General features: G+C 38.0%; 1 protein-coding gene across 4 annotated transcripts in view; it reads right to left on the reverse strand.

The window, feature by feature from the left end:
* Positions 1-16077, reverse strand: part of LOC140657982 (contactin-6-like) — an 85847-nt gene that overhangs the window by 58567 nt on the left and 11203 nt on the right. For 2 of the 4 annotated variants that reach the window (XM_072875803.1, XM_072875800.1), the window contains exons 2-3: positions 10605-10700; positions 377-580 (exon numbers count right to left, since the gene is read on the reverse strand). In XM_072875803.1, coding sequence (XP_072731904.1) covers positions 377-580; positions 10605-10700 — 300 coding nt within the window. Of the gene's footprint in view, positions 1-372; positions 581-9132; positions 9140-10604; positions 10701-16077 lie in introns of all 4 variants that reach the window. The other 2 variants (XM_072875801.1, XM_072875802.1) reach the window with 2 other exon arrangements.

Genomic DNA, 16077 nt, shown 5'->3' on the forward strand with positions numbered 1-16077 from the left:
TATTTGAGCTATACCTAGACTATGAATTTAGAAAGCTTTGCCAGATTTAAACCTCAACACAGGCATCCATAAGATGAATAATATTAATGTACCATTTGACATTCTCTTGCTATTTTTCAAGGATATTGAGCACTGCTTTCTTTTCATACGTTTATCTCATCGTCCCTGTCCTGACAGTTCAAAGCTTGTTTCAATCCAGCAGAAACTGCAGGATCATGTCCCAGCGCACACCTTTTTACTGGAAGCCTTTTACCTCCATGAGGTATTTATACCTCCAGGAGAATTGATACCATGAGGTATCAATTTCCAATAACTGGAGATGGACCAGTTAGCATTGTGCGGCATGTTTTTAGCCGAGCATGCCCAGATAACTTACCATCGCTGCGGAGAGTGAGAGGAGTGGGTGGCCCCTGCACACTTTGCTCTGCTTTGGAGTTAGTTACAACACAGGTGTAATTGCCCACATCTGATGGCTCTACTTTGGCAATGTACAGATTTCCCGTTTCTTGTGAAACAAAGCGGCGAGTATCTTCCTGAACATATAAGGTATTATTGTTGAAGATCCATGTATAGGACAAGCCTGGAAAACACCAGATACATATCATACATCCTTTCCAGTATAATCTGCTTCCCATTAGTGCTTAAGTGCAATATTGCCAGTTGAAAGAACAAGTCAGTTACAGGGCAAACCACTGGGGATGCACAAATTAGCAAAGGCAAGGTAAGCATTGCTTTAGTTTTAAACTCATTTCAAGCCACTTCAGAAGGTCACAAAAGTTTTTGTCCCTTGCTGCTTTTCGTTTTCCTGCTTAGCCCATTTTTAAGTAGGAATGGCAGTGCTGCAATGCCATGAGAAAGCTGTTTTAGTAAATAATTTCTATTTATAACACTTTCCTTCTGAACATCCAGAGAGCGAATTGCTGGTCAGTGTTACAGCTCCTTTCTTCACTCTGAAAATGGTGAAATGAAACTGGTAACATGGAACTTTATAATGAGATTCTCATGAAGGAGGGTGCTCAGCTGCACACAAATATTTTGTAGATTTAATATTTGATCCTATTGCACATTTGAGCCTTCTCCTTATCTTCCATACTTACATCTGCTCCATGCTTCTTGTCCTATTCTGACTTTCTAACCCTTCGCTGCCATCTTTTTCCATCCAGTGTTTCACAGTGCATACCTTAATAATGTATGCCTATAGTCTAGGCAACTTAAAACTAATTTATTTGACTAGCCCACCCTGGAAGGGCAGATCTCCATCTGAGCTTACCAAGGACCCTGTTTTTCAGAATGGCATTTTGGCCAAGCCTTCTTACACTGCCATCAGTACTGCAGCGAGCAGGTTCAGTGCTTATAACACAGCACGCTGCAGCATGGGTACACCCGAGGTGTCCTGCCAGCCCTATGCTGTGGCTGCTCCGTGCTGCTGCTGGTACCCGACAGCAGGAGCGGGACTGAAATTCTGTCTTTAATAAGACACAGTAAATCAGAAGTTTCAAAATCTACCAGTTTAGCTTTCCTTAATTAAATGTATAATTCATAAGCTAACAGTGTTCTGCCAACAGCTTCATTTCTACACATTTCCCCCATCAACAATCCCATTTGAAAAAGATTATTTACGTTTCTTCCCCCCCCCTCAGTTACAACATGGGTACAGTATGGTAATAAGCCTGCAAACTCCAGTACTTTTGTGGAGTTTTATGTTATAATCTTTTAACATTTTAAGACTCTCATTAGAAATTATGCATCTCCAGGGAGCAATCAATGACACTTTCTATACTTGGCTAAATCCTGCAATAGGCTCTGTTTTACTACAGCTTAATGCTAAACTTTTTTTGGATGTACAGTAAACTTAGAAAATGCAACAATTCCTAAAAGTGTAACACAACACATGTGTACATGTGCATGCACACAGAAAAGCACCACGTTTTCACATTTGCATGCCTATGTACTTTTAGGTACCTGGTTAAAGCATCTATTTACAGAAGATAATCTGGACATGGGTGGGTTTTTCCTCAGGGAGGATCAGCCTATAGCTAGATATGAGTGATGTAGCCATGATGTGATATGTCTTCCAGAGAGATACTATATATAGGCTATCTTCCTGCCTCAGGCACAAAGTTTGATGACTATAGTCTGGCTGGCCAAACAGACCAAAGTGACTGGTGTGGGCAAAACTTTTTTCAACTCATTTTTTGAAGTTCTAACCTGAAAGTTAGAGACTATAAAGAAAATGCTGAAGATTTGCAGGGTAAATACTTTAATCTATGTTCATTTAAACAGTATGTTGTAAACTTAGGACTTCTGTGGAAGAAATACCTTGTATCTGCAATCTCCTCAGATTTCACAAGAACACCTGTGGGCTGGTGCTCTGATATCCCTTTCATGACAGCTGGAACCCTTGCTTTCCTCCTCACACTGACCTACGCAAAGGCACATATGGGCTTATATGCAACAAAACTGCTCTGAGAGGTTGAACCACTGATAGTTGGATGCACAGACTTTCATGAAAGGTTAGCGTATCTAATGATAAACTGGAGGTAATTTAAAAAGATAAATAGGAAAAATTAGTTTGGAGGTTACCTTCCCAAAGTCCAGTGCTAGCAATTACAGGGCTGAAGAAAGCACTGACCCACTCTAACAAGGCACCACCATAGCTGCTAAGATACTAAATGGATGCCCATGAAGGACCTTCAAACCATCTTATGGCATGCCATCAAAAAACAGATTCCTGCTGTAGGACCTGGTGATGCAACTAAATTTTCTGTGTAGGATAGAGTATACAAATCCTAATAGAATTCTATTAAAACCAACTTCATGCTACACAGACATTCTTCATGAGGTCAATCTGTGAATTAATTTATCAGTAAGAGAGCACCAGTTCTTGTCTGTCCTGATTTCAGTTCTCAGGGGGGCTCCAGCCGACTTAATCTTCTGAAGTTTCTGTTACTCTCTCCCCATCTGTACTCCACCATTGCTTTAGGGCCTATTGATGAATTTTCCCATTAACTGGGAACAAGAGCAGGCCTCTCCTTTTCATATTTAAATCCTCTCCCGCCCCCCCCCCCCCCCCCCCAGTATGAGGGATATAAACACTACCACTCTTCTAACTGCAGGTTCATCATCACCAATCCACAGACCATACCCGCCTAGAGCCTAATTCAGCTCCACTAAACTCTGTAGAAACCCTAATTTTAATTGACTTCAATGGGAGTTGGATGAAATCTCAAGAGAAAGGAACCAAACTTTGGAGATCAAACATATTTCTCTTCTAAGGCATAATACCAGCAGTCTACTCCCTTACACAATATCTTCTAAGGCATAATACCAGCAGTCTACTCCCTTACACAATATCTTTTCTTAGAAAGTTAAGTGACAACATCAACAGATGTAATAGGCTAGAAAATCTAATGTCACATTATAAAAGAAGCTACTACTACTCAAAGATTTCCATTTTGGGTCACTGACTAAATCAGATGTGGAGCAAACCCACTGAATGAGCAAAAGAAAGTAATAAAAGGCCCATGCCATCACTTTTAGGGTTAAATTAATTTGCATGAGTAAATCAGCAGCTGGGAAGAGTCTGGTGAAGGTAATACTGAACAGAAGATAGTAGAGGCATAGAAGGGAAATTAAAGAGATAGTAACCTGCTAATGAAGTCTAGCTAAAATGAACTTGGAAATTGCTGCTGCCAGCTATTTTATGGAAGAACAAATAAACTTACAATTATTTTTTAATTTTGTTTTGTTTTCCATTTAACCACAGGATTTCTGAAACAGATAGCCGTTGGGATCACACTTCAACATAGCCATGACAGTCTCAGAATTACTGAATTTCAGAGACCATTATGAAAGGGCTCCAGCATAAAAGGTCTTACACAAATCTTAGCTATTAACAGCACCAAAGATTTTTGTGGCTTTTTTTTTCCTCTATTTCATTTTTTCCTTTGTGCATAGACCTGTTTGGCTGTAACTTTCCCTCTGGAGTAACCACTTTTCACATGATGTTGAAGATGAATCAACATACCTGAAAGTAAGGGAATAGAGGTTTTTCTATACCAGATGAATTAGTCCAATTTTCCTATTGCTCTTTTCACTACAGTCAATGTGTGATGTTTTAGAAAAATAAACATGCGAGGTAAAACTATGTAGTGGGGCAGAAGGGAGAGAAGAGGTTGGGGAAGGGAACCCCTCCAGAGAAATGTTCACCGATCACAGGGTGCTGTTGTGTGTGGTGAGAAGCAAGTTGGAGTAATTTCAGGCGAGTCCTTACTCAGTGGTGTTTAGATATGGATCACACAAGCAGAATGTGGTCCCAGATTGTTGCAGGGATTTTTTCCCCATAAACTTTTGAAGGAAATTGCCTAAAGTAAGAGTTAAGCTTCTTCCAGACAAATAGAGAGAAACTATGATTTACCCCTAGGTCAGAAAAAAATTCTGCTTATGAAGTTTTAAACCCAGAGAGAATCCCTCTGATATCTGGACCTACAAATAATGACAATATAAAATTCAGAGCACTGTGAAAGTTTCAGGATTTAGTTCACAAAAACTAATAATAAAATATTATTCATACAATTTCTACCCTAAATTTTTTAATTTAACACCTATGTGTCAAGGTGTTTTCTAAGACAAGCTTCAAAAACATTAATCACCTTCAGGTAATTAATTTCTTTTTTTAATTCCGTCTAGCTATGGCATAATAAATATCACAGTACAGCTCCTTTTCACACATACAGCTCACTGGTCTCAGCCCAAATTAATATATTTGAGCACTGCACGCTGGAAAATGATATTTGGTGTCCGAAGACAGTGATCCCAATGCTGTTTTTGACTCTGTGAGAAGATGCCTTAGAGAGCACAGAACTGCCTTTACTTCAAAGGGGCTACATGTCAGTGGAGGGATAATTACAGCAATGTAGACTCCATTATGCATATGCCAGAGCATGAGCTATTTTATTAGTGCTGCAATTCTAGGGTGCTTGGCTTTTTTAATCCAAGGCAGGTGACTATGTGGTGTCAGTCTCCCTTCTCATCCCAGAGGCCCCAAAAATAGGTTAACTCCACCTCACCTTCCAGCCAAGCACTGCCTGGTAGGCAAGTCCTGAGCTTGGCCAGGCAGGAGAGCATTGCCTACGCCTGTCAGCTGTGAGCACTTTCTTTCAGAGCACAGCTGGGAAAGAAGAAGAGCAGCTGACAATCACTCCTGATATACTAGTCTAGGGAATATAACATTTCAGTGCTTTCCTCAGCCCAAGCAAATTCAAATCAATACTGCTTGTTCTGCAGGAGAACAGCTACAGGCTGGTCTCCGGGAAGAGACTCTCCCCCTCCTGCTAGAGCTGGCAGGAAAGGATTATAGATTCATAGGAGCACTGAGAAATAGGAGCAGAGAGAAAGGGGCTCTAAACCCATGGCTAAGGCACTCAGCTTTATAAAGGAGATATACTTCAAACTTTCACTTTAATATTATGCATTTTAGCAAATGGACTGCTTAATGTAAAATGCAGAAACCACCCGAGGCAGAAGTCAAAGACCCTTTTACATAAGGCAGCACTGCTTGTCTCATCCCATCCTCTCCACATACTCAGTTTCCCATCTCCTGTTTTCATGCACACCTCCTTCCCCACCCTTCTGCTGGCTGAGGATTTGGCATATTCCCCACTAAGGAGGTCCACAGGGCTCCTACATCCTTAAGAGTGTTTTATTTTGGGGGTTTTTTGTATTTTTAATTTAATGTACCCTTGGTATAGTAATATCAGTATAAAGAAAAGCCTACAAACTCAGCATTCCAGCTTCAAACCCTGGCAGCTCATATGCACAAGTAAATGCAAATGCATGAGCGATCCTGCTGCTCCTAACAAGATTAGCAACTTCCTTAAAGCTCTGCAGGGAGCCAGCTTGAAGGAAACAGGCCTTACATCAGGCTTCACTTCTAAGAAAATAAATGAATAACAGTCCACCCCACAGCCTTGTGTCAAGTATTACCACTTAGGCAGCAGCTTCTTAATCATAGTCAGGTCAAGCTCATATATAGCTACAGAAATAAAGGCTTCTTCAAACTTCCTTCCTCCTCCCCACACACTTTTCTCTCCCTCCTAGCTCTGTATAAAGCACTATTTTTCAATAATAAAATAATACTATATGTTGATTACATAGGGAAAAAACAGCTGACCTAAAGAACTTAAGCTAGAGAAGAGACACTTCTCAGAGAAAGAAATACAGCTTACCTTCCCACCTCTGCACTCCAGAGCCTCACTAACAAGCAGAGGAAAGTCACATGCTGAACTTTATAAGGTGTGTTAATGAGCCTCATAAATAACAACAGCTGAGGCTGGAGAGCAGCCAGTGCATAAATAGGCAAGGAGGGGCTGGATGAGGAATTGAGGTGTTTAGGTTCATGGGACAGCTTTGCTCTTTCTTTCAAAAGTTAATTACAGGCTATGGTTTTTTGTTCATTAACTGTAACAAATTTTTAATGTCTTGCTTGGTCTAAGACATAAACTATGCCTTTAAAAAAGGGGGTCTTTTTTCTTTCTTGTGTTTGAGTTTTACTAAAAGTGCTAATGTTTGTTCGTAGCAACATAGAGTAGGTTCTTTTTTAGTGTTAAAGGTTTCAGTATAGCTTTAACAGAAATTCTGTAAGGCTTTTGTACTCTGAGAGTTAGTTTAAGATCTAAAGCTGATGTGAAAGCTGTTAGAGCAATCCTTCTGAACTTTTTTCTTGTTCCTTATCCCTTAGATGCTTAATATGTTCTCTACCCCCTATTAGAATGAAATAATTTTTTTTTCTTGTATAAACAAAACCAGGTTATCAGTACACTCTCAGTTAAGAAACATGTATACAAAGCAAGCAGTAGCATAGCTGTTCTTATCAGTTTACTTTAAGTAAACTTAAGTTTACTTTAAGTTAAGCTTTAAATGTTTTAAATACTTCAAATGTAGAAAAAGATTTCCAGCATATGACACAGCTGAGTGATTAAATGATAACTGTAGAGCTTGCTTTCCTGTGAACCTAACAGGAAATTTAACTTCAGACTGTTTGTGGTATAGGGCTAAATAAGCTTGGCAATGCGTTGGTCTCTGTAGTGTGAGGCAGAAAGAGAAGTGAACCATTCTTCTACATAACATAGGTAGAAGAAATTATTTCTTGAGATCTCATTCTATCTACCTATTCCTACTTCTCAGTGTTATATGGGAAGAAAATTCAAATAATAAAACCTCCTTGCTTTCTAGGTTCTTGTCTTTCTGTCTCTTCTATTGCTAGAAGAAGCAGATACAGACTTTCTAGGTTAACAGGAAGGCAGGAGGCTTTAGCTAGTCCATCCTATTCCAAAATAACTAAATATATTAATAATTAATTAATATATTAATGATAGCTGCTTCAAATAACTGCTGTACAGGGGTTTTCAGTCTTCCTTCAAGTCACAGGAAAATGAACCAGTAAGCATCAGGAGCGTGTTCCTCTTCCCTCTATGCAATGTATGGGTAGGGCCAGGTCTGTTAAGTAACTCATCCTGTGGAAAGAAGCAGCTGGTCTATAGGAAGGAGTGCCTGAAGGGCTGTATACATCTGCTCTGGCTTCCTTGGGTGTCTTTTCAATGACATGGATAACTTCTTTCAAAGAGCATAGTCAGTGTTCCCTACCCAAACAGTTAACCTCAGTTTCCCTGTAAATGCTCATACTAGCAAAAGTTCTGTGTTGGTTATAGGCTGTATCTACCAAGTTGCGCAGGAAATTCTAAGAGCAATTTTGTTTCCTATATATACACACAGGGCACATTATACAGCTTGTATTGTCTTACTTATGTTAATATTATAGGAAAGGCAACTCTTTTCCTGCTGCTATGGTGTATCTTCCAAATTCCTTGATGTCTAACTCCTGTCACACTTAAAGTACTGTACAGAACACTTGCAATGGAAGCTGTATGCAAGGTTAGTAATCATTTCTCCTGTAGGTATTGTGAGTCAGAGGCAAGGGTTTCAATTAAAAAAAGAACTAAATATACAATCCTTTTCAATAAAAACAACTTCCTAAGCATACTGAGATAGTATACAAACTATCATAGTTCACACCGTGTACTTCATCCCCATGGCATATAATTTTGGATCACAAATATGGTGTTTATGGATGACAAAATAACTCAGTTTCTGTTCTCTAGAGACTTGTTATTTCAGATAATGTATTTTTCAGGCCTATTGGTCAACAGCTCACATCTCTAGCTTAAAAAACACTGTGGCAAAGGCTTTGTTCTTGGATACAATTTTGTCAGTTCAATTAATCTGGGGTGAACTCACTTGTTAACTATTTATTTGTTCTGAATGTTTTCTTCTACTCATTCCTATTTGTCAAATAATAATTTTACCCTACAGCAAAAGGAAAATATATAGCTTACTGACTGAAGGATGGATGTTTTGTCTTTCTGTCTGTCCCACTGATACATTTCAGGAGCTCTTTCAAGCCTTTTCTGCCCTTAAGGACCAGGTTTCACTTCATTTCCTTGATTATATACTACTTTGATATGGCTGTAAACATCAAGTGAACTGACATTTCCACTCTGTTCAAGACTTGTGGGCTTTAAATTGATTGATGGGTTTCTCTACATATCTGATATACTGCATCCTCTTTATAGATCACTATTTACCTTCTCATGGGAATTTGTCTTATAACTCTGTTTCTTTAAGAATAATTGAGAAAACATTGCTGAGAGCAGGACATTGGTGCTAGCACACAGCAGCACCTGTGGATGTGTGGTCATTCCAGCTGAAAGTAGGACATGAGTAATCTAAAAACCACTGATTCTTTCAGTCCGGAACAAGACAATTCGATAACTGCGTCCTGGTTTTGGCTGGGATAGAGTTAATTTTCTTTCTAGTAGCTGGTATAGTGCTGTGTTTCGGATATAGGATGAGAATAATGTTGATAACACACTGATGTTTTAGTTGTTGCTAAGCAGTGCTTACGCTAGGCAAGGGCTTTTCAGCTTCCCCTGCTCTGCCAGGTGCACAGGAAGCTGGGAGGGGGCACAGCCAGGACAGCTGATCCAAACTGGCCCAAGGGCTATTCCATACCATATGGCGTCATGCTCAGTATAGAAACTGGGGGGAATTGGCTGGGGGGGCAGCGATCGCTGCTCAGGGACTGGCTGGGCATTGGTCGGCGGGTGGTGAGTGGCTGCATCACTTGTTTTTTCTTGGGTTTTGTTCCTCTCTCTCTCGTTGTTTTCCTTTTCATTACCATTTAGTATTTTTATTTTACTTTATTTCAATTATTAAACTGTTCTTATCTCAACCCATGAGTTTTCTTACTTCTGCTCTTCAGATTCTCTTCCCCATCCCACCAGGGGGGAAGGTGAGCGAGTGGCTGGCTGGTGCTTGGTTGCCAACCAGGGCTAAACTTGACACTATGCTATTGATATTTCTCCTTTTTAATACACATTTGCTTTTCCAGGATAAAATTTCCAATCATCTTCAGCTTGTTATGTTAGGAACCCATAGTTCTACTTCAGACTTCAAAAGATCTGAAGCAGTTTTGGTCTGGGTTCTAATACCCCTGGAGGAGATTTGTGAATATATATGGCTCAAAACTTGCAAGAGTCAATGTTGGGGAGAAAAAATAAATATCAAAAGATCACTCAAGAACTTCTTGCTTCTGGTAGGCACAAAAAGTGTTCAGAAAAAATCACAGCAGTAGTGTACATGAATGTTTAAGCTTTTGTATTGCTCTGTAAATGCTGATGTTGGAGGTGGTAATACACCTATAAAAAGGAGGAAAAGGAAAATTGCGCCCCATGCTTAGGGTTGTCTTAGAAGAAAAGTCTGAAACATTATGCTAAATGCATTACTGGTTCATTGCTTGTCACCTGGACTTTACCTCATCCAGAAAGGAAGACCTCAAAAACAGCCTTATAGTTAAGAAGCAGTAGTAGGCAATGGTAACAGATGCAAAGCATCCCCAAATCAATTCTCCAGAAAAATCCTTTTCATTCTTTACCTGAAGCATTGAAAATTATCAAGCAACCTGATCTAATCAGACCTCCTTTGATTAGAAAGTTTACCTCTCCAGAAGTCTCTTCCAATCTAAATTTTTCCATGATTTTTATGATTATCAGGAAGGAGAGAATCAGGTATTCAAGAACAGAAGACAACTTTTCATGACAAATCTAATGTGTAAAATGCAGGATTCAAATTATAGCATAGAAGTAGTAGGCAAAATAGCCATTCCACTCATACCTGAGGTGGTTTTAATGTAGAAAGAATTGCTGTTGGTTGCTCTTCTGCCATTCCATATGGGTGAAGGAGCTGAGATAACCAGTCATGCCAGGAGATAGTCTTTTAGACCTTCATGCTTTCTTTGCTTATGTCACAACCAAAGAGTGATGATGTGTTCTAGTCCCTCAAGTAACCATAGAATAATAAAAAAGGGCCCCTTAAGAAGTGCAAACCCCAGCATTGTTTAAAGAAATGAAATCCAAATTTGTTGTAAACCTATATACTTCATGCACAAATAAATTACAGTGCTAATCAGGCAGGGAACTGCATAAACTACTTCTGAGCTATAGCAGTTGATGTTCAGGCTGCACACAATGTAGGGCTATTCATCATACCTCCGTAATGTGGTGGAGGACCACAGAGCAGAACCACTCCTTGTCCTTCTCTGACTGACACTGTGCTTCTTGTTTTTGTTTCAAAATTTTCAAGATCTTGAGAGAGAAGGAGAAAACAAGACCCAGTTATTATCTGTCATATTTATACCTAACTGTACTGCAAGCTATGCAATGCTTATGTAACTCAAGGACATATTCACATATTCAATAGCATAATATAATCTCAGTATGTCAATTGCCACACTGTATGGAAAAATAGCTTGTCCAATCCTAGTATCTAGTTCTTAGGCAATCATGAAATATCTATTCATAAAGCAGTTATACTCTAACCCTGTGAATTTGTACTTACAATTCCTAATTGCAAAGCTAGTGTATTATTCCGTGACCTTCTAGCATCATTTTTTTGGGAACTTATTAGACTCTTAATCTACATGAGTAGGAAAAAAGCATTTTGCGTTGTTTCCTTTTCTATAGAAATAAAAAGCAGGTGTGCTCTTCTATATACAAATGATAATTAAACATCATCAGGACTCCCACAGAGTGTATGTTTAAATGATGATAAAAGTATGTTGTATTCTTAATGAGCCTGTTCTGTCCTAAAGCTGGCTGCAGTAAGTAGATATGTTTTAATTGACTCAAACAAACTTTAGCACTGGTTTCAATGGTTTCAGTAGGAAATCATGTGATGGTTTGGGGAAATCTGTATAAACATGACCATACCTATCTCCTACAGGTGATTTTTATGGCTATTAATTATTCTTTTTTTACTGAATCTGACATCACACTCAATCTCTCCTGCTTTCTTGCATTTCACCAAGATGTGGAAGTATTTTTATCAATCTCATTCCCTTTAAATAATAATTCCGTTACAGAACCTGATGCAATAGATGTACTTCAAAACTGATTATTTACTTTTTGATTCAGTTCTCATCTTAATAAGAAGACTTACTACTTTTGTCAGAGTACTTTGGGTAATGATTCCTTGAAATACATTCAAAACATGTTTTAATATAATAAATAATATCAGCTTCCCCTTAAAAAATCCTTATTTCAGTGTTGTATACTGCTTGCCTTAAGCTTATTTTATTTACCTTGCTGCAGATTCTTGTTTCAAACAATTGTTCCATTTTTCATCAGCTGAACAACTACCTGATCCAGAGTTCAATAGAGAGAAACAGTTCTTGGTGGTCAAAGCAATAATGATTACTACCTGTACAGGCTCAGCTATTTATGTCAATATATCAATTTTCTCCCCCTTAGTTGAACTTTACACAGTTAATTTTTCTTTTCCTCCTCTTCATCTCCTGTATATTGGTCTCCTATGAAGACACTGTCTACTCAGAGGTGACTGAATTGAATTAGGCAGCTGTAGCACCTCCATGTGCTGTCACAGCCACAATAGATGGTACCTGTCAATACACCAGGAAAGTGTTTTAAACTCCGATGTTCTTTTAATTGCCTGCTGGCTAGATCTCTGTCTTGCAGTCTGGATAGTCCAGAGGGACAAAAAAAGACAAGAAAGGCCAAAAAAAAAAAAAGGAAAAGAATTATTTATTTAGTTTTATTCCATCCTGTAACACTAATTGGAAAAGAAAACAGTGGATGGATGTAATATGACCAACTGGAGTTTGGATTCATACTTAGAAGGTACTTACTGGTCCAATCTCTGAATGTGTGGATTTATTTATTTACCTGTTCTGAAAATTCAGTCTTAGAAAATTTATCAGCTTTCTCCTTTTTCTTTTCTTTCCTGTGGGTTAAGAGTTTTCTGAGAAGGAGAAGGCCAACACAAAATATTTGTGTGGAAAAGTGGCCTCTGGGTCAACTGTCAAGACATTAGATGAGGATTTGCTTGGGTTGGCTGCCCTGAGGCTTGTGTGCTCTGGGAGAAGGGGCCAGCTTTGTATGGAAAAAAAAAACCCTTGAATTTTCCTATTTATTATGTTAAATAGAAAAAGATTGGAAAGGTGCAAAACATTCAGATCTTTTAGGATTCAGGCACTAGCAACAAAAATGGTCACATTTCCCTTTCCTATCACTTTCCTTTAAGCTGCTAATACAACGCAGATCGTGCAGTTTCTACATAAAAATGGAGTTTAAAAAAAAAAAACAAACAAAACCCAAAACTCTTGGGCTGTATGGAAAATATATGTAGTGTAACTAGTGGTTTCCAATGCCATCCGCTATGGTAAATGCGGTCTACGTTTGCTGAGAACAAAATGTCACTTGTTATGAGACACCCAAGAAAGGAGGAAAAAAAAAAAAAGGAAGCGCAGTGCAGCAGTAGCAAAAGGTTTTCATGACAATTCAGAATTAACTATGTAATACTTTACTCTGAAATTGGAATAGATTTTGGAAAGTAATAAGTTGCTAGTAGTGATTCTTAGTTTAATGACACAGTATGTCATGGTATAATTTTTACTCTAGTTTTAGAAACTGTATCACCTGTCTGTGTTTCTCCATTAAAATCATAACAAGTATCCCTGACTTAAATATCGAAAAACCAGTAGTACTAGATCTTTTATGGGATCCACTATTTTATAATTAGCAGGACTAGTTTTGACTATATGATGGGAAAAAGTTGACTTTGCCTTTTTAATCTACACTTTTCAACCTTAAATTAAGTATCAAAATTTGTAAGCAAGAGTCCGAGCTCTTTCCTAGCAAGTTTATAGTTCAGTTATACAAAGCAGCTCAGCTTTTCCTAGTCCTGGAAAGAAGATTTTCATCCCTTTATGCTTACTAGTGTATCATAGGTATAAAAGAGTAGATACGGAGGCACATAAATGGTCATTTAATGTATTCCTCTGGCCCTTGACAGGTACAAATATGTGTGTCCTTTCTAATAGATACTTATTTAACCCACTTTTGAAGACCTCTAGGGATAGACATTTTCTTTAGACAATCCATTCCAGTGCTTGACTCTGAGGTCATAACACTGCATCTTTTAGAAACCCCCACCCCCAAAATTTAGTAGGCCTAAACAGGAATGATCTTTTTTCCTCTACCCAAAGTTGATTTTGACAGATATTTGTACAAAATAAATTTATTCAGTGTCTCTCTCTGTAATAAAGAATCATTGCATATTAAAAAAAATTCTGAAAGAGCAAAACAAAGCAAAATGAATAAAAATAACTCATTAGGGGAGTCAGTCTTACTTCTGTCATCATCTTTATTGGACCCTTTCTCCAGGCAGGCAGCATCTCCTTATGAAATATTATGACACCTCATTCAGGTGGGATTCAATAATTGAGTTATAAAATTGTCTATCTTTGTTATGTAGCCCAGGGTGATAAACAGAGGAATAAGGTGGACCATCAGAAATAACGTTTCTTTTTGCTGGGAGCAGTCCTTTTGCCCAAAAGATTTTTGCATCCGTTTTTCCCCCTATGGAGTTGTGTGTATTTTTAGTGATTAATTGCAATCTAAAATGTGTTAAGTATATTTAAAAAAACCCCTGAAGATTAATATAGATGTAGATATTCTACTTTGCTATTGTTATTCTGAAACTCTGTTATTCTGAAAACAACTTCTCTTTGCCCTGAGCGGGCATTTACACCAACAGAGTACAACCACTCCGTTCTCTCAGTTACTGTTACCTAGCATAGCTTTATAACATAACATGACATAATCTAATAAAGCATAATGTTGCTTGTCAAAAAAAGTATCAAATAAGATCGCTAAGATCAGGTGTTTGGCATACGTTTAGATTGCTAATATGCACTTAGGAATAGTACGACTATTTAACAGATGGTATATTTGCTAACTTCAGTGTTTCTGCAGAGATTTATAAATAAATTATCACCTAGTTCCTACATAATTCCTTCCATTCTTTGTCTGTATTTATCTCACTTTATGAACAACGAGTTCCCTCACACTGCATTGCCCTCTCAGCTGTGAGTTTTATCAAAAGAACTTTTTTCCAGCACTCTGCGTGTTAGCAGATAACTATTGGTATAGCACAATTAATCAGTTGGATGTGATAATGAGGTCATGTAGGCTAAGCAAAATGCTCAGGTGAACAAGTGATTCTTCACAGTGAAGAGTGGAAATATAGGGACTCAGCTCTGTGTGGCAAGAAGTCATCATCTTTGGCTAGGAACATTTGCAGAGCTAAGCAAGAAAAGTATGTGCTCAGAACAAGCAAAACATATGGCATTTTCTGGAAGCTGAATTAGAGAATGACAGGGCTTTCTCTGATGTAAGTGGGAATACTTGAGGTAAAGGAGGCTTTCAGCAGCTTACCAGGTATGAAGGCAGGAATGGGGAGAAGGAATGGGCCAGAGCTTTTTTCAGCTGGTGTAAGTCAATAGTACCGCACTGGGGTTAAGGAAATTATGATGATTTATGGCAGCAAAGGATATGGTCTGCAAGTCTTCAATGTAGATATTCAATTACAATAAAAAGAGAAGGTGGGAAGAATAGAATTTTTGGATGAGTATGACCATCGGCATAGCTTTATTGAGTATAGAGCTGCCATTGAGAGAAGGCAAGCAAACCCACAACGGTGGGTGAGGTGTTTACCTGAATGATGATCTATGGAGGTAGAAACAAATGTAACTGATATACACAAATATTTCCTGCTTAAGTACTTGTTAATTAATAGGCTAATTAATAGGTTCAGACACACAGTATTTTTTCTTTAGTGTTTTGAAGCTCAGCACTGACATAATTGTTGATTGTATCATGAATATATATCTTCTAATATCCCCACCACCACTACTATTACCCACAATCAGTTTTGGGTTTTGGTTGGGTTTTTTTTAAATATAAAACTGCCTTAAAAGTGTTAGAGTGGTAGGTTTAACTTGCACAACAGAATGTGTGAAGACATAGTCAGTTTTCCTGGGATTAGGGAACTACTTCTTAAATACGTCTGATAGGAACAAAAACCCAATCACAAGTAGCAACTCATTCATTTCAACCTCCCAATCATGTGTTTGAAAATCCTCAAACTGCTCAGGGATAAGTGTAGCGCTTCCAAACCAGTCCATTTTAAGAATGAGCATAGGATATCTCTGCATTACTGAATAGCAAACAAGAAAACTGGGGCATTTTAATATATGAAATTGTTACAGACAATTAGAGAAAGTCCAATTTATCACGTTGCATAATTACTAACAGTTCATCTGAATTAATGTAATTTCATGCTTTCTTAAACTTTTGATTTTTTTCATAAATGTTTTGTCATTACATAATCCCAAATGTTATAGTTGTAATTACTTGTTATTGAAATGTGCAATGAATGTTAAGGCATTAGTAGTAAGAACACTTTACAAATTAGCTATGCTCCTGAGGACAAATCAATAAAATTTTTCACATTTCCATGTGGCTGTGTCAAATTGTGATATATCACATCTGTTCCAGTTTCTTCTGTTTCTCTTATTGGCTATGATATATTGCAATATGATCAGTGTTACTGGATGTGATGTATCACAATAGAAATTCTCTTGCAGGGAAATGGAATAAAAAT

This window comes from Ciconia boyciana, chromosome 11, assembly GCF_034638445.1.
Source record: "Ciconia boyciana chromosome 11, ASM3463844v1, whole genome shotgun sequence".
NCBI lineage: Eukaryota > Metazoa > Chordata > Aves > Ciconiiformes > Ciconiidae > Ciconia > Ciconia boyciana.